Source organism: Tympanuchus pallidicinctus, unplaced genomic scaffold, assembly GCF_026119805.1.
Source record: "Tympanuchus pallidicinctus isolate F22 unplaced genomic scaffold, pur_lepc_1.0 scaffold7, whole genome shotgun sequence".
Lineage (NCBI taxonomy): Eukaryota > Metazoa > Chordata > Aves > Galliformes > Phasianidae > Tympanuchus > Tympanuchus pallidicinctus.
In genome coordinates, this window is record NW_026294791.1 from 16,116,559 (window position 1) to 16,138,039 (window position 21,481).

The following is a 21,481-nucleotide window of genomic DNA, read 5'->3' on the forward strand; positions in this document are numbered from 1 at the left end:
CCCATTTTGAAACAAAAAGATGTATAGTCTCTCCATGATAAGGACATCATCAAGGCCAATATGTTTCAGTGGATCTTCACTAGCATAAATTAACTGCAATATCTTAGTATCCGCTTGCATTTTGAAGCAAAAATAGGGGGATGTTTTGATGTACACATGAAACACAAATACAGCAACCAAAGTTTTAAAAGATTTGGCTCTACCACAAACAGATAAACAAAAGCTAATTCTGTAAATGGTACTGGCATTTAAGACACCTCATGCCCATATGGAATCTAGATTGTAATACCAGCTGTCAGTAATCTCACAGCTTTCTCTGTCCCTATCACATGCTCTATAAAAAAATTAAGAAACTCTAGTGCAAATATACAAGGCATTAATACAGCCTTCAGTTGCAGGATTGCTAGAAGGAGTTTTTCCTGCTTGAACTGAAGAAATATGCTATATTACACTGATTTTCCATTTGACCTCTTAAGCACATACCTGGCGAAGATACAGCTTGAGAACATTGCTAATATCATGTGCATAAAGTTCTGAGAGCTCAACCAAATCCTTTCCATTTTCAAAAGCTTGACAAAGCTTTTCAACTCTTGATTTGGCTCCATTCACACGATAGATACCCTGAAATTTTAAAAGACCAGCACAGATCAATTTTAATTTGATAAGCAAGCATATAACATAGATGAGATTAACAGTACAGAATTATCATCTTGAAAGGTGACTTCTTTTTGTCCCCTCCCCAAGTATTTTTATATGTTAATTTTTATGAAGAAACTTGACCATACCTTGACATTCAGTGCTCTGCTTTCAATTTCGGATGTACACTTCTTGATGATGAAAGGAATGCCATCAGGGACACTTTTAGCAGCTTGAGCAAATTCCACTCCGAACAAGTGAAGCCTTCCATGAAGTTTTTTGTGTCCACACTGAATAGCTAATGTCTCTAGACATTTCTTATGGCATGCAAGTGAACACTACGGGGGAGAGAAAAAATACATGGTATGACACAATCTAACACCATGAGAAATATTGTTGGTGTTTGCCACTCCACATGAGGAAAAACAAAGATTTGTCATCCCCATAAGCAAACAAGAAGATTTATCAGTCAGTGAGGTCTTTGATGGTGAGAATTTTATGACCCACAAAGTCTGTACTTTTTACATAGAAAAAAACTTTACAAAATTCTCAAGTTCACATAAATTCAAAGTAGTAATTTAAAATACTTCTCAACTTACCTCCTCACATTCAGCTCCATGAAATACCACTAAGCTGTCACACTCTCTGCATTTAGACGGAGCCCTCAGCTTCCGTAGTTTGTGTGTTTGCGCTGCTTTGGACATATTTGTGTTTCTAAAAGGTCCTGGAGAATTTGCAGTTTCAGATGTCAGATCATTTAAACCTGGAAAGAACTTTGTTTCAGTCACTGTAATACCTATTAACGAGATATGCTACCTATTCTTTTTTCTTTAATTTTTATTTTTTTTTATTTTTTTAAGAACTGTGCTGTAGAATCACAAGGAAGCAAAAACATTGTAAGAGACTGCGTAACAGATGAACTATCATATTGTCTTATATAGAAGTGGAATTAAACAGTTTTTCATTTTTAAGTATGCCAGTTTTCTCCTCTGTCATTAGCATGTGAAAATATTTGTATATTTAATTGGAGTAATTGGAGATTAGGCAACTATTCATGCAAGTTTCATTCTATCTATTTCAAAATCCTTTATTAGAATATGAAAGGTGATTACAGTTTGGCTTGTAATGTTTTGGAAGCACTTCTCAAATACACATTACAGAAGGTAAGAGTACACAGTCACAGAAGAACCCATACAGAACCATAAAAAACCAACACACTAATTCTCAATCCTCTGTGATAACATTAGAACAGTACCTAAAGTGCTCTAAAACACAATACCAACTGGTGCTTTTCATGACTGATCCAAGCTATCAGTAACTCTGAAAACAAAAATCCTTTGTTTTACAGATAAAAATTTAAAATTAAACTTCTTAAGAGCTCAAGCGCTGATTAAACAAATGTGTTGGTAATCACAATACATTTAGTGTATTTTTCTCAAGCTCGTTAAAGAGAAGAATTACACTACATGACAACAGCCATCTTTTGGGGAATTCAGGTACGGAAACAACATTACCACAGTCTGAAGGAGATGGTGGTTCTCTTTCATCAAGATCATCTGCAGATGACATAGTACCAGTAGAAGGCGTTCGTGGAAGTCGTCTTTTAAAATCCCCTAGAAGATGGCAGAAAAAAAAATCAGGAAGCTCAAAATATCACTTCCACCCATCTGCCCATTGCCATTATAGGCTCTATCCAACATTCGCTAAATTAACAACGCATCTTCATTAATTTTAAACAGTCCAAAGTAAAGACTTCAAAATTAGTATAGCAGTGACTGTAGCTGTACCTGGGCTAGCAGATGGAGAATCCATAGATCGTGACTCACTGCTTCCCCCTGCACTTTCAGAATCACTGCACATTCCTCCACTCTGGTTTCCAACTGACCAAGATCTGAATGGCGGTGGCCCTCGCATCACTTTTAGAAATAAAATCCACCAATTACAAACGTGAAGAACAAAATGACAATCACCTTATACAAAAAACAGTTATATTCAAAATAGGAAAATACTGCTACAGTTATATGAACAGCATATATGTATCTGTAAAAACTTCAGTACGAAAAAAATGGATTTCAAAGGACTTGATATTTATACTTTTTCAGAACGCTAAAATCAATATAATATTTACAAAAAAATATGACCGCATTGCTGATATTTATTGAGATAATTTAATACACTGAGCTTAACAGAACCTGCTGTTTGAGTTACACTTCACCTTTCTGGTCAGAGAATCTAAGCTATGCATACAGACAGTTTTCCATTTCTTCTGATGCTTGAGAACATAACTGCTTTCAGGCTTCAAATTCTATCATCTTTGGTGCTGTTTCTGATGGTGAGTCATCAAGCACCTGTTTTTCTTGGTATTTTTATTTAAAGACCGAACTCTAGCTGAAATAGAACTACCTTGGATATCTGTGCTGCTGGAAGATCTCTTCTCACCAATCCTTTGGGAGCGATGATAGATTGGACTTCCCACATCATCTAACATTTGGGTTGGAAAATCTCCTGAACAGTGAGATAAGTTACCGTGTGATGTATGGATACTGTTGGTTGATTGCTTATTAAAAACCCTTCAAAAAGAAGAAAGTAATTAGAAGCATGAATAATACAGAATTAAATGATTTTTTTTTTTCCATCCCAACGCACTAAAGATCTTTCATTTCATTGCTGCTCACGAACATTTGTATTTGCCCTGTCATTAGTAAAGCCAAAATTAAAAAGCAGTATGGCAATCTATTTTTAATTAAGTATATATATATTTTTTCTTTCATGTAAATCAGCTCTTTCAGATCTCTGCAAAGTTTAATTTTTCAGATTTTGAAAATACAGCAAATCTGCTGAAGGACCAGAATAATATAGCAGCTATTCCATCCTGTTCTCACAATTTCTTCTGAAAGATTCTCTGCCCAGCTGTTACCCACTATTCACAAATAAACATTTGGAGGTTAAAATTTTGCCAGGTACTGCTGCAGGATCTACTTTTCTGCATGAAAAAGAGCAAGCAACAACAACAAAAAAACGTGAAACAAAACATTAAAAAAACAGCAAATATGTTGAACCTGAAAGAGACCTAAATCCACTGTAAAAATCTGCTCTCAAGATGTGGACAGGAAATAGTTAAGTCTAATCAATGTAGATGTGAACAAAAAGGCCTACTAGCCAAGTACTATTGCTTAATGAATTCTACCCTATCCAGCAGAAGGAAATAGACTGAAAAACATTAAAACATGCATTTGCCCAAGCTACTGTCACTTAAATAAATGTGGACCTAAAAAATAAAAATGATTACTTCAAGTTCCCAAAGAATCACAAGGCCGTGTCAAAGAAAACAAAGGGAGGGGTGACGGGAAGAGAAAAATCTTGTATGATTCTTATGCAGTAAGAGCTAGAAGAGTATAAAAAGTCTTGAGATTTCATACTTAACGCTTTCCTGGGGAGCTGCAAAGTCAAATCCCCCAGGTTAAAGTTTATGAATAGTCTAAATCAGTCTTAAAAGGTAGGAAGTTGAGAGACAAGGACAAAATCTCTGTTTTTACTTAGCATTTCCTGGCTTTTGTTAGTACAAGTCTGACTCAAGCATTGCATTTTTGTATTTAGTTCTCTGTTAAAAAGCAATACAACACTTTCCTGTGTAGAACTGTGAAACATACAGATACTGCCACACCAGTAAACACCAGAGTTCAGAAGTTCTTTTTTAATGCTAACTAGTGTCTATGTTAAAGTAAATCCTTACACAGCAATTGTCAATGTTTTTGCAAGTCTTAATATGCAAAGTGACACTGCTTTGGAATTTAAGTCAGATTTCAATGTCAATATAATACATAGTAATCAACTACCAAAAATGTGTAAAAGAAAAAAAAACAAACTTAAAATATGGTAACACACCAGGATTCATTTTATTCTTCCAAAAGTTCTGTTTCACTGCTAAACATCTATGCATTGCATGTAATTCTAAAGCAAACAAATATCAGCATTAGTTTGAGACTCACCCATCAATCTGGGAGCTCTGGGTTTCAAAAGAACCTGGTTCAATACGAACACCTTCCTTTGGCAAACTTTTCACAAACTCTGAATACTGCTGACCAGGGTCATAAAGTTTGGCACTCTCACAGAGCGACTGGCAGTTCACTGGAAGAGATACAACCTGTGCATGCTGCAGCTGGAACAGGTTGACTGTTACCTGTTAGGAGAAGAAATGTTCCGGTGTTTGTATATCACTCACTAGGTATTTCTCAAATTAGTATCAAGACAATTTAAAGAAAACTACTAGAAAATTCTAGGAAATAGTAAAACTTGTAGGAGTGGACTTCATGCAGGATTCCTGGATGTCTACTGCAGATGCTTTTTATGAGGCAGTATTTCTCTTGTCTTCTCTGGCTTAACAAATACACCAACTAGAAAAGAGTTCCAGTGGTTTCCTACTTTGGATTGAACAGGATAAACAGCATGGCTTGTTGCTACCAAAAAGGCAATTTTCACCCTCTGGAGGGAATGTTACAAGGGCTGCTCTGAAAGTAATGTCTCTACCTCATTATGTTTATCCATGACATCAGAGGTGGATGTCAGTTGTATGGCAGTTTTCCTTCACCCTTAAGAATCTTTACATACCTCTTCTTAAAAATTAGGCCAAGTCGCCTTACTGCCAATAGTATTTTAAAAGGCATACTCACAGCTTTAAGTGTTAGATCACACTGGTAAATAAGTTCCCGAAGCTGCGTTAAAACATCACTTTTAAAGCTTTCCAAATCACTTCTTTTTTCTTCAACTTCTGCCATGCTTGCTTTATAGTATTCATTGGCCTCTTCAGCCTAGACAAAACACAAGTAAAAAGGGTTGACGGACTACTTGCTACTAGAAGTGAGAAAAACTATAAGCACACACACACAAAGCACAGCCTGTAATGGGAGATTCCCATTTAGGATAAAAGCCCAAATGAACACAGCGTGATTAAAGTGAAGAATTACAAACAGAACACTTGCTCAGATGATCTCAGTGGGAAAGCATGAGCAAAACCAATAGGTAACAAAAATTCGTACTTTTTGAAGAGCCTCCTCTTCTAGCCTTCGTTTTTTTTCCAGCTGCTTGCTGACATCTTTTGCAAAGCTTCCACTTGAACTAAGATGTTCCTCTTCAGCACGAGCAGTACAGGATTTGGCCTTTTCATACTCATCTTGACGCTGTGTATACAGCAACTTTGCTTTTCTTAGAGAAGCTTCCAGCTCTTGCTGCAGATTGCCACAAAAAAAACCCCAAAATAATGATTTAATTATTTCTTGGTTATTTAATGTGCTGTTTTAAAACGATGTTACACATAGATCTGTACTTTGTAGTTTAAACAAAGTCATAGAAAAATAAGTACTTACAAATAGGAATGAGCTGTGAAATTGGCAGCAACGTTCTACATCAACTAAACCTTACAGATTCTACATGTGAATTGAAGCACATAACATGACACAGTCTAGCTTGAAAGCATTGACCTTCTGAAGAATTTGAGATTTAACACCGTAAGACATGAAAAATACCAACCATTTTTTTCTGTTCACGCTGCCAAAGCTCCTTGATTTCTTTCCTTTGTCTATCCAGCTCATTTTTTCTTCCCAAAAGAGGCTACATAGGAAATATTAATAGAGTATGTAAAAGACTTCGAAGCAGAAAATTTGTTCTTTCAAATAATCCGTGCTGTTAGAAAACTTCTTAAAAATCTAAAAAATAACTTGTCATTTTCTGTAGCCTTACCTGCACAAATTTGTTAGACTGGAGAGCAGCAGCTGTTTGTTGCCAAAGTTGATTGTTCTCAATATCATTTTGAAAAGCATTAAGGAATATTGATTGGAATGGCATATAATCCTAAAACGACAGAGAGAAAAAACATCAGTATTCTAGGTAATGCAGAGTTATGCTGGCACCATAAATGTCAGTATAACTGAACTAGACTTCCTATTGCGCTTAGTGAAGTATTAATCTGTGGTGGAGGTCATTTAGATACAAATAGTGAAAGCAACTGATTTCTCACATTTCATTTTACTAGGAAAATACAAAATCTACAAGTCCAAACTACAAAGCATAGAAGACAGAGGAAAAAAAAACATCTGTGCAAATGTTCATAGAGGATGAGAAGAGAAAATACAAGAGATCTTTTACGGTGACTTGCACTATAAATCAATTCTGTATCAGACAAAAAGCAATGTATTCCTCAATGTCCCAAAATCTTGTCTTTTGAGGAAAGCCTCCTACTCACCTGGGGTCCAACTACAGCTTTAGCAGTTTCAGCCATTTTTGCTAAGTTTTTAGCACACTCCACTTCTGTTAAAAAACAAAATCACACAATTAACTGTTCACTGTAACAACTGTATGACATGCTAAATGCTTTTTACATTCTTCCTCCAAGAGATAGGCGAGAACCACCTTCACTTTATTATAGGCCTTTAATTATAGGAAATGGGTAATAGTTCTGTCCATTTCAGTGGAATAGCTTCTAATTTAGAAATCACATTATTGACAGTCTGCAGCACAGGGGCCTGACAACAGATTTAATTCCATCATGACAAAGCTGATTAAATACCAAAAAGAGCCACTCACCCAAGCTAAGCTTTTTTTCTACCCATGCGACTACATCCTTGGTATATTTTGACCACGCTTTAGCATACGACAGAGCTGATTCAATTCCACTGTCATTTCTTAGGAGCATGCTGTCCACTTCCTCTGCTCGAAGATGTCCTGAAAATAAAGCATCAAACGCAAAGGAGTGAATTTTAGACATGACCACACACTGAGTGCAAAGCCAGTATTAGCCAACTGTGAATACTTAAGCAGCTCTCATCCCAAGTTGTTCTTTAATGCCAGTTGACTCTAAACAGGACTGACAGAGGTTTTAGAACAAATTAAAGGGTCATAGTATTCTATCTTTACTAGTCACATGGCCAGCATAACTTTCTTTAAGGAAGTGACCAAACAAAACATCGGCTGTACAATGACACACTGAAGTGCTTTGGGTCTTGTTTTCTTTATTTCTCCCATAAAAGCAACTCCAAGTGGTTATTCACAGAAGTATAAAACCTCTGCAATAGTAATTTTTTTATGGTAATGTTCTCTGGAATTAAAGGTGTTACAAACAAAGTGACCAAGATAAACACAACTCTCTGTCTGTTTTCATTAAATATTAAAGGAATGACCCACCTTGAATATCATCCCTTTCATGCAGCGAACCCCCAGACTCCACAGAGAGATTCTCAAAAGACTGGTGTACAAGAAATAAAAAGATCAAATTAGAAAAGCAGAAAGGTCTTGCTAGAACTAATGGGTTAACAAATTCAATGACATCACCTGCCCTTTGCCCCTCCCCCATGTTTTTTTTTTGTTGTTGCAAATCAAGCAAGAAATTCCTGTAATTTCTTCTCATCTAATATAGGTTTCTGTCTAAGCTCTCACAGCTGTTAACAGAGACATTACAAATAGCAGAATATCATGACATATCTTTTAACCAACCGACTTGAAAGGCTGTAATGAAAAAAATGATTTAACACATTGGGTTAATATTTAAGCCATCAGTAGCTTTCACTGGACTTTTGCATGCAGCTTTGGGTGCCACAAAATAAGGAGGACATGGAACTATTAGAGAACATCCAAAGGAGTGCTATGAAGATGGCAGGGGGGCTAGAGGAATGGCTGAGGTCCCGATGAGTGCTCAGCCCAGAGCTTCAGCTTCTCACAGGGAGCAGAGGGGCAGCACTGAGCTCTGCTCTCTGTGACAGCAACAGGGCCCAAGGGAACAGCATGGAACTGTGTCAGGGGAGGGGCAGCTGGGGGTCAGGGAAAGGGTCTGCACCACAGGGCGGTGAGCACGGCTCTAAAACTGTCAGAGTTCAAGGAGCATTTGGACAACACTCTCAGACATAGGGTTTGATTTTTGTCTGGTCTGAGTAGATCCAGGAGTTGGACTCAATGATCCTTGTGGGTCTCTCCCAACATAGGATGTTCTGTGATTCCCTACCTATATTTCTGAAAGCATTTTACACAGACCTATTGTAATATACATGTAACAGACCTTTCTACAGCCCTTGAGAATCCTGGATTTCTTCCTTAGGGGAATAAAGCTACGATTTTTCCTAAATTACTTGCAGGTGTGCACTGTAGGCAGACAGCTGACTAGTAACACTTTCTAACGGAGCACTAATAATCAGTACAACTTAAGAATGTAATCCAATAATAAGGAAATGGAATTTACCTTAGTGTAAGATCTTATCCCTACCTTTGTCCAGACGCAACATTTTGCCACCCCTTTACTTATGCAAGTAGAATTATTTGTAGGGCTGTGCTGTAAAGCAGGCCATTGAGTAAGTGCAAGTGAATGAAGAAGTCTACCTACTGAAAACCTCCCCCTGGCATTTAAATATTTATGTATTTCAAAGGCCTGCATCATTTCAAATGAATGAATTACTCTGCGAAACTCAGAAGCAGAGAGGAGGAGGAAGGTAAAGGCAAAGAAATATCTGCACAGTAGTCTTAAGCTTTAGAAGAAGAGTGTGCTTCCATTTTAGATTTTGGTGTTGTTTTTATTTTCAGACAAAGTTAAAATAGAGAATGGTAGTAATGGTGCAAGTAGGGCTTTTTGTTTTTGTCTTTTTATTTAAATGTAAATAGGAACTTATCATAAATAAGAAAAGTCCCTGTGCAATCACCGTTTACTTCACAGCAAAAATAGTTTTTTCATATATCCAAATGTGCAAGGTATACACTAGTTACACTAAATTCAATCTAACAACAGGGTCAAGAACAGCCCAATTCCTAAAGAAGTGGAAGACTTCAATAGTAGCTATCTAATTGTAAGCTTTTGGTGAAATGGAATGACATTTTTAAGAATAGGTAGGAAGTCCATCCCTAAATTCTGATTTTTTGTTTTGTTGATATACAGCTTTGAATGCACCAATATTCCATTACACAGAAAACGTGAACATTCCACAGATCCAGTTTTTATTTTAGTGTCAAGCAGTGCCACCTTGAAGTAGTTTTTAAAGTGAGATACACTTGTTAGGAAAGAATAAACGAGAAAATAAAACAACAAATTAGATCAACTCAATAGGTACTTAGAAGTTCTGGTCCTAAAAAATTACTTTGCACTCTGTAAGACTAAAATCATTTTAATCTTGAGAACTGTTCACTCATTTCCAGCAGTTCAAGCACACAATCTTGTTAGGAGGTCCCTAATTGAACAGGCAACTAAAATGTTTCTCCTTAATTAACCCTCGAGCTATTTACATGTTAAATTCTACCAGAATACTACGCTCTAATTTTTTTTTTTTTAAGCTACAGCTAGCTCCTACGTTCAACTACTGAACGTATACCTCTACAAAAATGCATAGTTAATATAGCTACTTATATATTTTGCATTTAACTCCTCTTAACTCAACTACTAGTTGGCCTCCAAATTGCTCTCTGAGTAGCAAACCCAAATGAAATGTTTCATGTGTTAAATATGTATTTATTGGTCTGAATGCAACGTAGTTGTAACAGGACAGATTTCCCAGAAATTGAACTACGTTACCCTGCCTGCTCCAAAACTTAAAACTGTTCCCTTCCATGTTTGGAAAAGCAAACAACACTACAAAATGGGGCCTTTAAATATAAGCTGATGAGCTCTGAAGCACCTAGACTCGAACTGCTTCTCGATTTCACTGTATGCTAACTTCCACTTGATTTTCCCTTACCTCCACATTTAGAATCATGAACACCTTATTCCTTGGGTATGCATTTTTGCATTACAAAGCCTTTACAAGATTAAAAAAGAAACCAAATTCATCACCTTCCTTCTTCAGATGAACTGATTATAAACGAAACTATTTGAACAAGTACAAAGTTATTCGAGTTGCAGGCTTGTATACTATTTTCTCTCATGTTTTGTATCAGCAGCCTAATCCCCTTTGTATGCCTGCCATAACCAGTTTTCTGAGCAGTCTCCTTTCCTCTCTATGCCCTTAGGAAAGATGAATTTTGTAGCAACTACAGCCTTAGAAGACATTTTATGATCATCCGTCTTTCTCTCATGCGTTATCAAGCACAGTGAAAATGTGAATGTCTGTTTCTCAGCTGTAAACTGCACTGCGTTGCTATGATCAAGTTGCTCAAAGTAAAATCTTTGTAAGGCAACAATCTGTGATTTTTCACCTTGCTACAGCTTCATTTGTCATACGCACCAATTATTGATATACTTTCATTCTAAAGTAATTTGAATTATTTACCTGAAAATCTGCTTCTAGATTAGCAAAAATTCTGAATATAATTTTATTTTTTTAAATCTTGCCTTCTGAGTGTCTGTCTACAAGGCAGTTTAAAACCCTAATGTTTTCATTCGACTACCTGTAAGCTGACACTGCTATTTTTAGCTTTCTTAGTGAATTGTTGAAACAACTATGGTAGGGACTGGGCTCTGGAAGAACAATAGATTACTTTGTAAGGAATAATTGTCTTTAATAGCCAAAAAGAGGTCATCAAACCCCAGTTTAACTTCTAGATTAGATATATATAATTCAACTACTCCTGCATGCAAATCATTCATTTAATTAAGTATACTGTGTAAACTATTTACTTCTTAAAAATCTCAAATATGCTTACAAGCGGGTTGTTAATTCTAATATTTGAATGCTAGTCCAGTTGAATCATCATCAACATTAAGAACTCAGAATACATTTGTGTACCTGAAATTCTGAGGACTTCGCCCCCCTCCCCCACCCACTGGTTTAATTTTAACATTCAGAGGACTCAAAATGTCCCAGCCATACAGCACATAGAGTTTCAGGGAAAATGAAGGTTTCCTTTAAAAGATATGATTTCACACTCCAATAGAATGTGGTTAGCCTACCCGGCTTCTCCGAGATACAGGAAGTCCCAGCGACGAGCCATTGTCTACATCTCCCATAAGGAAGTCTGAAATACTACCAGAAAGACAAAGAGCTGTTACTTCATTACTTACCCTAATTTCAGATCAGTGAGAACAAAAATTCAGATAGTCTCAAATATTCTTTGGAAGTTTTGCAAAAACATTTTTGGAAGTAGTTTTGAATTCCTTGCAATTTCATACCATCATTGCTTTCCTTGTAAAGAAGAAACACTAACATCATGGCAAAGCAGTAGAAATATTACAGATAAGGTTAATATAAGTTAATGTATCAGACAGTATTTGTCTAAAAGAAAATAAAAGGGTTTGTTGTTTAGTCTTAATTTGATTCAGCTCCACTGAACACTTAAAACTCCTGAATTCCAACTTACACGTTTCCAAATGTGAATGCCAATGTTTCAATGGAAGAAAATACTTCACTGAAGAGTTCTCTTTTGTTTTCTTCATTAACTTCTTTGAAGTTCACCGCTAAGGAAAAAATCAAAACCAAAGGGTGAGAGGTGGAGCCAAGCAAGTTCACCACGCCTGACAACAAATTCATACACAAAGTAACAGAACAGGCAATATTATATTTTTACTGTATTTTTAAAGATTGTTCAGAAAAAAAAAAAACTTAAACTCTATAGGAAAGAAACAAACACCATCCAGATGGCATTTGTGAAACAAACACGATTTCTACAATGCAAACTGATTACTTTCTCACATCCTGCATCTCCCCATTAAACAGCAGCTTTTTGTGAAAACATGATGGCGACATCAGGGGAAGATAAAAACATTAAAAACATTTACTATCAAGCATCAAATCACAGCAGCAGCAACACCATAGAGCAACTCAAAAAAAAAAAAAAGGCAAAATGTTTGAGCGATTGCTTGTCTCCTTTTCTGGGTAGAAATTTCAGAAGAGCAGCAATAGTTCCAAAGTCCCCTTCCCAGTCTGTATGCAGTCCTGTGCATGCCCAGAACTCAGGATTTCTGACTTGAGTATCGATAAACAAAAAGCTACCAAAAGGTAATGTCCTTTGCAAAAACTTCAACTGCTGCTTCATCATCTGGCAAAACCCCTTCAGGCTGCTAAAAGTGAGAAGAAAGGCAGCAGAGCTATCATTGTTCCTAAATAGGAAAGGGAAAATTTGTGTACAAACTAAATGAACTGGTGACCAAGAACAGTATTCACACAATTAGAAGTGACCCTGGAACAGGCTTCCATAACCAACTGGAATAATATGGGGATGAGAAGAGTGATTCATTCAGACTTTCTATTAACAGAACTGCCAGACAAGGGGAAGAAGGAAGAATGCAGAAGACAAAAAACTCGATTTCTAAATCATTGGCCACAGGAATTTTTGAATAGAAGTCAAGCACGCCCCTTTGAGCGAAAGCAGAGTCTTCTAGATGGAATTCTGTTTTACTTCGGGACAAAATTCTACATTAGGAGTTATGTTCAAAAGCTTAATTTTATTTAAATAACAATATTCTTCATCATCTGTATTCCTAAAGTACAGTAATTATTATCTTATTTTTCAGAGATACCATGTTGGCACATAAAGCTTTTCATCATATTTATTTTTATTCGTTCCTCCTTCAAAGACCTGTGGCTATTAATTTATCCTTCCTACATTTCAAGTACTACTGTGCAAATAATGGATCATAATGACTGCTAAAAGTAGGAGAAATTAATTCACTTTTAAACGTTGGCCATTCTACAGACATTTTCTCAACAAATTTAATTAATAGACTTTAATCTTAAAGAGCATTCAAGCTTCCTGCCAGGTGCCTAAACACTAATGGGTAACAAAGAATGCTCAGCAATCTACTCCCCATTAGATTTCCTTTGTGAAAGGAAAAGTTTTTAACCAGTGAATTAACAGAATTGAATCCATTTCTTTTTATACAGTATGCCGACAGGTCTGAACAACTTTATAACAACCATTTCAGTACAAAGCTATTACAGAAAACAGTATTTGTCTTTTGGGCTATTTCCACAATTACTTGCAGACCTGGAAAAATGTGTTGTAACAAGCCTACAGCAATACAAAAACACATTACAAAAATGTTAACAGTCTTCATAGCCACAGTTCACTGCTACATAAATGCTTCTCCCGCCTCCTCACTACATTTCGTGATTACATAGAAGTCCCTGGAAATTTGTTCAAAAGGAGACTAAATAAAGCTCCACAGAGAACAATTCCTGGACAACTTTGTAAATACCAGTGGTTTAAAAGCAAAATAAAAATCAGGTTAGTTCAAAGCCTCGACTTTTCAGAGATAACACTGCTAATAAACCTCAACTTCACATTCCAAGTCAGTAAGCAGCAACCGCTATTATGAGATCTATTGATTAACAGCAACTAATGACTGGAAAAATCATTTGAGTGCCAGCATGACACGCAAATTGCTTCAAAATTAAAAGAACCGATAAAAACCAACTGTATGTTCAGAGCACTTACCTCTGCAACATTCCTATATCCATTAGCTGCAGAATCTTCAGACGAGAGCAACTCTTTCACTTTGCTAATGAGACATTAATACAGATAAACTCTCCCTAAAGAAATGCCGCCTGTTTCACTCTGCCTTCCTGTTCCAGGAAGCGTTTTGTTAAGCTATACATGTTGTCTACTAGAGAAACTCTTTCTTTTCAGGATCTATCAAAAAGCAAATAAAAAAACTGAATTTTTTTTCAGAATCATCACATCTCCCCTCCCCCTCCAAAAAATTAGTCCAATCTCCAATTCAATTGAATACAAACAGCTTTCTTCTCGCTTATAACCGCTGGAATGCTGATGTACTTAACATCAACTTTAAACCAAGCACGCTCTTTCCCCAGGACATCCTGACTGCACACAATAGCTACTGACAACAATGAACTATAGTAATACTGCCATGTCTGGAAATGACAGCTATCTATCTATAGTTCTACGCATTTCAAAGCGGGTATGCAACACAGCAACACTTTAAAGTAAGACTTCAGATGGCACATGATGAGTTTAGAAAAATTATTGGGTAGCAATACATTAAGAACAGGAAGCCAGTACCTGAAACGCAAACCTGACTTGCATTAAAGTGGATCTGTATTTGCAGCACTAGCAAAATCATGTTCAGACTGAGGTATCCTCATCAGAATGCTGTCCAATACTGCTGAATTTTAACTTGTGGGTCATGCCATCAAAACTTTCTGAATCAATCACAGAATGTGCTGCAGAACCAGCAGTCACCATGGGACTTCGGGAAGCTGCAATCCCAGGAGATGGCACAGTGCCCAAGGACACCCGCACAAAGCTTTGGAGACTCAGCAAGGACACTGTTGAGCATCAAAACTAAAGTGCAGCCAGAGCCTTTAAAAGACAACTCTTAGAGAACTTCCTGTGACCACAGTGTACAGTGCCCTCCTGTCCCCCTGCTAGTACAAGGATGACACAGCCCAAGGGCCCAGGGGACATAGAGCCAACAAGAGCTCCCTCGCTTCCTCCCCTTCCCCAGAGACTTGTGCAGGTCTGCAAGCAGCACCACTTCCCTGCCAGAGGCAAGCACAGCCGGGATACCTCAAGTACAGAGTGGATTAACTTGCTCTCTGCTGGTCGGTTTTCTCACATCTGACAGGCTGATGAGGTGCCACTACCACCATCCACTTCCCCCAACAGGAATATAACTTCAATCCATACTTCACTAGCTGCCTTTTAAGCACAATGCTGATAAGCTGACTTGTTGGATCTGACCATCTATGCAACCTGTTTTTCTTTCCTTCAACTCCCAAACACTTTCAAGAACCCTTCAGAACTGTTTCAAAAACAAACACCACTGAAATGAAAACAACCAAAACCAGAAAAAAAACCACCAAATGTCCTCCAAAATGGCAAGTATTTTAATGCTTGTTTTTATTCTGTACTTTAAAAACAACTTTAGAAACCATAAACAAAAAATCAGGAGTAAAGAGCAATAAAATGCCAACTGGAAAAAGGAAAATAGGATTCATGGGATCTCACAACAATGGTGCAACAGCAGGCTGACCAAGCACCCCAGTCCTATGGCTCTGTGCCATACAATTCCACCAACCTGTACTGGCAACCTCTCCACTAGCTCACTATAATGTAAGTTTTAGGAACTGTTTCCTACTCACACCATAATGAATTTTGTCATGAATTTACACCACAGATAAACCAAATTGAAATTATTTCACCTTCCTGTAAGCATATAGCAGACGCAGAACTGATACAAGAAAAACATCAGCAGGAATTTCTAGTAAGCACAATTTTCAGCCTTACTAGAAATCTTTTTCTATTCTAGTAATTCAACTAAATCAAAAGGTGGAACTTAGAGCAAAAGAACACTGCAGCCTTGAATTCAGCGTGTGATCATGAGAACCATGCACTTTGTGTTGCTTGTGGCCCTCAACTATTTAAGGATACCAAGTGGGAAAATAACTATGACTGTGTGCCAGACTGGAAAGTAACTTCCAGAAACAGGAGTCTGAACAGGTCCCAAGTAAGAAGCTTCAGAGAGTCTCCACTCTTCCAGATTGAGATGTCATTTAAAAAGACACTTCAGGAAACACACAAGCAAGCATGGATGAAGGAGCACAGTCCAAGCAGGGAGACATAGTGAATCAAATAATGTCCAACCTGTATTAGCTGAAAGTTTACGGCACCTGGCAGGATTCACCCCAGAGTACTGCAAGAGTTAGCAGGTGTTACAAAGCTGGACCCATCTCAACAATTTACCACAGGTCTTGGGAGCCCGGAGAGCACCCTGCTGACTGGAAGTCAGCCAATGCTATACCAATCTCTACAAGAAGAGCACGAGAGAAGACTCAGGAAACCACAGACTTGTTAGCCTATCCTCTGTCCTTGAGAAGTTAGAGAGATTACTGTGGGTGCTATTGAAAGGCATTTAAATAATTAATCAGGCATAGTAAACACGGACTGAGGAAAGACAAATCCTGTCTTAGTGATTTGATATTCTACTACAGCAAGGTTACTTAGCAAAGGAAGAGAAGGCAGACGATGTGATCTTTCTGGATTTTAGTAAGGCCTTCGATATAATCCCTCACAGCAGCCTTTCAGACAAATTGTCCAAACCAGAGATGAACAGGCACAAGCTATGCTGGGAGATCGGGCAGAGCTCAAAGGGTTGTAGTGAACAGGGCTACCTCTGGCTCTGGTAGGTCACTAGTTGTGTTCCCCATGGCTCAATTCTTGTTCAACAGGTCTGTTCTGTTCAATGTTTTTAATCAATAGCCTGGACACAGCAGTTGCATACTTCCTTAGCAAGTTTGCTGACAATACTGAGCTGGAAAATGCTACTAACTGGAACAAGCTTCCTAGAGAGTGGCTGATGGGCTGCCCCATGCCTGCCAGTATTCAAGAAGCATTTGTATAATGCCTTCAATAACATGCATTAAGTTTTTACTTGCCTTGAAGCGATCAGGCAGTTGGACTTATCTTTGCAAGTCTCATCCAACTCTACTATTGTATTCAATTAAAGGTACAGTCAGAGAAATCAAGTGGCTTTTTCTCCCTCCATATTTTCCTACAAGCTCAGTTTAAAATAGTCATATCTAACATTACTTGTTCTGCCAAACTTCAATCTCTGTATCAAGATTAAGGTAACAAGCTATAGCTAGTTTTTCCTTCAATTTAAAAGAAAAAGCATTAGACAGCAAAAGAACAGAACTGCAAACATAATGAATCAAAGCAGAATCCTGCAACTCCAGCACATTCATGCCATTCCCAGTGGAGTACCTGAAACGTGACTGAGACAGCTTTGAATGAGGAGGCACAAGTACTCTAATTTTTACTAATACTTGAAACATTCCCACTTGCAATAGTTTAAAGGGGTGGTAGTGTCCTGTGCAGACATACATCTAAATCATAGTGCAACTCGTCAAACTTAAGAGAATGCATCACAAGCCAGATCCTCTAGTCTTCTCACAGTCACTGTTTCTAAAGGTACTCATTCAGAGTGAAGGCAGTTATTTGCTAAAATCATCAGTTGACCCTAGATGAAGTTCCAAATACAAACTAGATTTGAAAACCTGGCATTCTGCAGAGGTTCTCAGACAAGTTTCTAGAATCTAAAACAATCATGTTCCTATTTCTGAAGAGGGAAAAAAAATCTGCGTAAATTCCAGGCCATTGCTATTTCATAGTTCCCTAAATAAACATCAGAGATTTTTCCATTGCAGGTTAAACTTCCTAGTCATAAATCTGACTCCAGAATGCTTCCACATCTTTTTATAGTTCTGTCCTCCAGTAACAAGAAGCAGATTATCCAGATGAATTTATTTCATAATGTCACATTAACACAGCCTAAGAAGACACAGGAAAAAGGATACTATTTCTAACCAACTGAGTCTCACATTCTTGTAACTTCCTGTTTATTCAAAAGGAACATTACTTCTAGTGAAATAACCATAGTTGAAAAATCTGCGAGCTTGTGTGTTACTGACAGGCCACTGTAAGCAAACACGAGGTCTGATACAATCACTATTCACCACAACATGCTGTATTTTACTTCCTCAGTTCCAGCTTACCTCATTTTGAATACAAAAATGGAGTAATACAATATTCACAAAAACCAGTTGCAAAACCCAAACATGTACTGAAGACAAACTTACATTTACTTGCTACAGATGATGCTATGAGGGAGGTAGTCCTTTTTCATACAGCAAGTTTTGCTGTTCTCAGAGAAGACTGAAGTTACTGATAGAGCTGAAGCCATGTTACTCTCCATTTCTACCACTAGATGTGAGGATACATATGTATATAAATATATGAAAGTACAATCTGTATCAAAGGCTACGAATACTGAGGCAGCGCTGACTGAAACCATGGACTTCAGCTTCCCCTGAAGCTGTTTCCTTGACAATTAACTCGGGAATTCCACAGTGCCAGGTCACACAGCACTGAACCAGAAGAATTCACCACAGAGTAAGTTTACGTCTGCTTAGCCAAAGAATAATCAGACCATTGAAGTCAGCCCCTAAATTCTAGGCCAATTGAATGTACACTGCTTATAAAACAGATGAATAACTCCATGAGAAACTACTTAGAATTCTACTAATAGTAATTTCATACCACAGGGTATTATTTCATCAGATAACACCATATACCTATTTATTTAGCCTAAGTGAAAGAACACATTTGTGTCAGATTAGCACTGTGCACCATGCAATCACTTAGGAGGTATCTCAAAATTAGATTTTCACTGTCAAATCACTGCCTATGAAAAATTATTCAAAGAAATAATATAAACAAGGGGAAAACAAGTCAAAACTTGCTCTCAACTCCAGCTCAAGGACAAAGACCAACTGTAGCAAAAACATTTCCTACCATGCTTTTTTTTCCTGAGGCTTGTCATCATACAAGACATTCATATTTAAGAAAGCCCAAGTGAGCTACAGCTGGGCCTTCAATGCCTCCAGGGATGGGGCATCCACAGCCTCCTTGGGCAACCTGTTCCAGTGCGTCACCACCCTCTGTGTGAAAAATTTCCTTCTAATATCTAACCTAAACCTTCCATGCCTCAGTTTAAAACCATGCCCCCTTGTTTTTCTAACAGTAGTTTTTCTTTCCATCTATGAAATCATGCAGTCCTCCATGACTATAGCTCCTGACAAACTCAACATATTAACAGTAAGTGAACACACTAACACATAATAAATGTTTGTAGCTATTTCTTTATTTGAAGTATAGAACCTGCTCAGCATGAGAAGTGTTTTTAGTATCTGTGTTACCAAAAAGCAGCTTAGCAGAAGTTATTTTTTCTACTCATCATCCAGAGAAAAGATTGAATCGTAAAATAACTATTCAGGGCAGCCATTCGTCAAACCAGGAAGAAATAGATGCACAGAAGCACCAATACAGCTAAGCAAGGACCAATGCTATTGAAACTCAATGATGGAACAGAGTGCGCAAGGATGAGAAAAGAAACATGTATGATGCCAGGTTCAGAAAGCTGCAAATATGCTGAAGAAATTAATTAGAATTCAAAACAAGTGGAAGACACAGAAGTTAAGCTTGAAAACAGCTTATCTAAGGTGGCTGTAGAGTTGTGCTCACTGAATTGGCAGTGTATTCGGACGTGCTAAAGCAACTAGGAAATGAGAAGAAACCTAGAACAAGGAGAAAACTTAAGCTAGGTTTCTCTTACAAAAGATATTCCACATGATTTAAGACAGGCAAGAGGAGCTGTACATTTAACCCTTCTCAAAGCATTACCCAGGCCACATGGAAGAAACCATTTGTTCCACAGGAATACTGGCCTTACTCCAGAAAAGCAAGAGCTACAATCAAAGGTTACACAAAAAAGAAACAGCTATGATTTATTGGACTGAACTGTGTGCTCCACAATTTGTATTTGTCTGAGACGCAAAGACCTGCTACAGTAAAGGCCAGCAACAGAAAATACTTACATACATGCCTCCAAGCCCTTTTTTTGTTTATACCTTAACCATGCTTATGATCTATTTGAAGGAATCTATGAAAAAAGCATTAAGACTACTCAGATTTTGACTGTTCACTCGAATATTTCTTCACTTTATATAAATCTAACACCATCCCTACAAATTCACAGAACTAAGCTAAGACGAAAAAGACAATCTCTATGCAGATAAACCCAAGGCTTATAGTTCTATAATATTATCCTGAGATAGAGAGGTAAAGATCTAGATCAAAAGCTTGTGTTTATAGAATTCAGTGTGGTTTTGCAGATAGCTTCTTATGAACAGGATTTTGTTACAGCAACATAAGCTTTTCAATATTAAATTTCACTTTGAAAAGGTATGTTGCACTATTGCACTATTAAAAAAACTTCTGTATAAATGGAACCCCTTCCTACAACTCCAAGACACAGCTAGTCAAGTGACTCACTAAAATTTTCCCAAGTTTGAAAATAAAAACTTCCTTACCTTTTACTTTTGCAATAACTGTTCCTGCAGCGCTAAGAATATCAACTGAGTTTAGAGTCTGATGTTTATTTATCACTGCTTTTAAAACACGCAGCAACTCTCCCAAGCGTTCATGTACAACATGATGCAGTCCATCTTGGTTTTCTGAAGAAATAAAGAAGAAACTACATTAAAAACAGCAGATCAATGAGTTTAAAAACCACTTTGCTAGTATTTAGCACAACAAAATAGGGCATGTAGAAGCTGGGCCTGCTTAGAACAAGCAAATTTAAAAAAAAAGATACTAGCATTTGCCAACAGTTTACATGTAAATGACATGCATCATGGCAAGAAGTCATTTCTCCAAATTAGACAAGCAAGAATAACTTAAAAATAGAAAATAAACCCCACAACCTTAGGGATTATACACCAGTACTGTCAGGTTTCTGAATTAAACCATTCTATGTCATTTTTGTTGATCACCAGTCCAATAAATATGTAGATTCAGACAAGTAGATCCAAAGGTAGATTTGGATTGCATATTAGATTTTTCCTAACTTGATACAAAATTCAGTGCCACCTCTGCATATTCATAGAATTAAAGATTTTTGGTAAGTGTTGGGTTTTTTGCATTTAACTCATGTCAATTAAATCTTAAGCATTTTTACCATACATTCCTAGATCTCTAAAGGTCTTTCTTTAAGCATGTTAATCCTGATTAAAAACAAACAAAAACCACCTTAATACCTAACTAATTCTGTAGAATTAGGCCTAAATCAGAAAAATTTTCATGTAAGCACTCATACAGTGCTACATCCATGCTTTTCTACATCATATTTCTCTTGCTTTGTGCCTCCAAGCTCTTATCCCTCTTCAAAAAAAAAAAAAAAAACTTGCTGCATACATTGCACAGGTTAAGCCACAGACTCCTCCTTTCTGCTGCAGAAGAGATGTTGGTGCACATAATTTAAGTTTCACATGCATCAGAGTGCTGTGTTGCAAGTTGTGGTAAAAAGCTTTCAAACTCTAGCTTATGAAAAAGAAAAAGAGGATCTAGTACAAGCTGACTCACT

General features: G+C 37.2%; 1 protein-coding gene across 6 annotated transcripts in view; it reads right to left on the reverse strand.

Annotated features, from left to right (window-relative positions):
- The window catches only part of ARHGAP29 (Rho GTPase activating protein 29), a 49,519-nt gene that overhangs the window by 5,075 nt on the left and 22,963 nt on the right, over positions 1–21,481 (reverse strand). For 4 of the 6 annotated variants that reach the window (XM_052666403.1, XM_052666405.1, XM_052666407.1 and 1 more), the window contains 17 exons: positions 20,430–20,573; positions 11,899–11,995; positions 11,492–11,564; positions 7,813–7,873; positions 7,216–7,353; positions 6,875–6,939; positions 6,373–6,483; positions 6,163–6,243; positions 5,673–5,861; positions 5,307–5,444; positions 4,626–4,816; positions 3,040–3,206; positions 2,424–2,552; positions 2,151–2,249; positions 1,236–1,399; positions 786–974; positions 484–621 (listed from right to left, as the gene is read on the reverse strand). In XM_052666403.1, coding sequence (XP_052522363.1) covers positions 484–621; positions 786–974; positions 1,236–1,399; positions 2,151–2,249; positions 2,424–2,552; positions 3,040–3,206; positions 4,626–4,816; positions 5,307–5,444; positions 5,673–5,861; positions 6,163–6,243; positions 6,373–6,483; positions 6,875–6,939; positions 7,216–7,353; positions 7,813–7,873; positions 11,492–11,564; positions 11,899–11,995; positions 20,430–20,573 — 2,174 coding nt within the window. Of the gene's footprint in view, positions 1–483; positions 622–785; positions 975–1,235; positions 1,400–2,150; positions 2,250–2,423; positions 2,553–3,039; positions 3,207–4,625; positions 4,817–5,306; positions 5,445–5,672; positions 5,862–6,162; positions 6,244–6,372; positions 6,484–6,874; positions 6,940–7,215; positions 7,354–7,812; positions 7,874–11,491; positions 11,565–11,898; positions 11,996–13,974; positions 14,276–20,429; positions 20,574–21,481 lie in introns of those variants that run through there. The other 2 variants (XM_052666406.1, XM_052666408.1) reach the window with 2 other exon arrangements.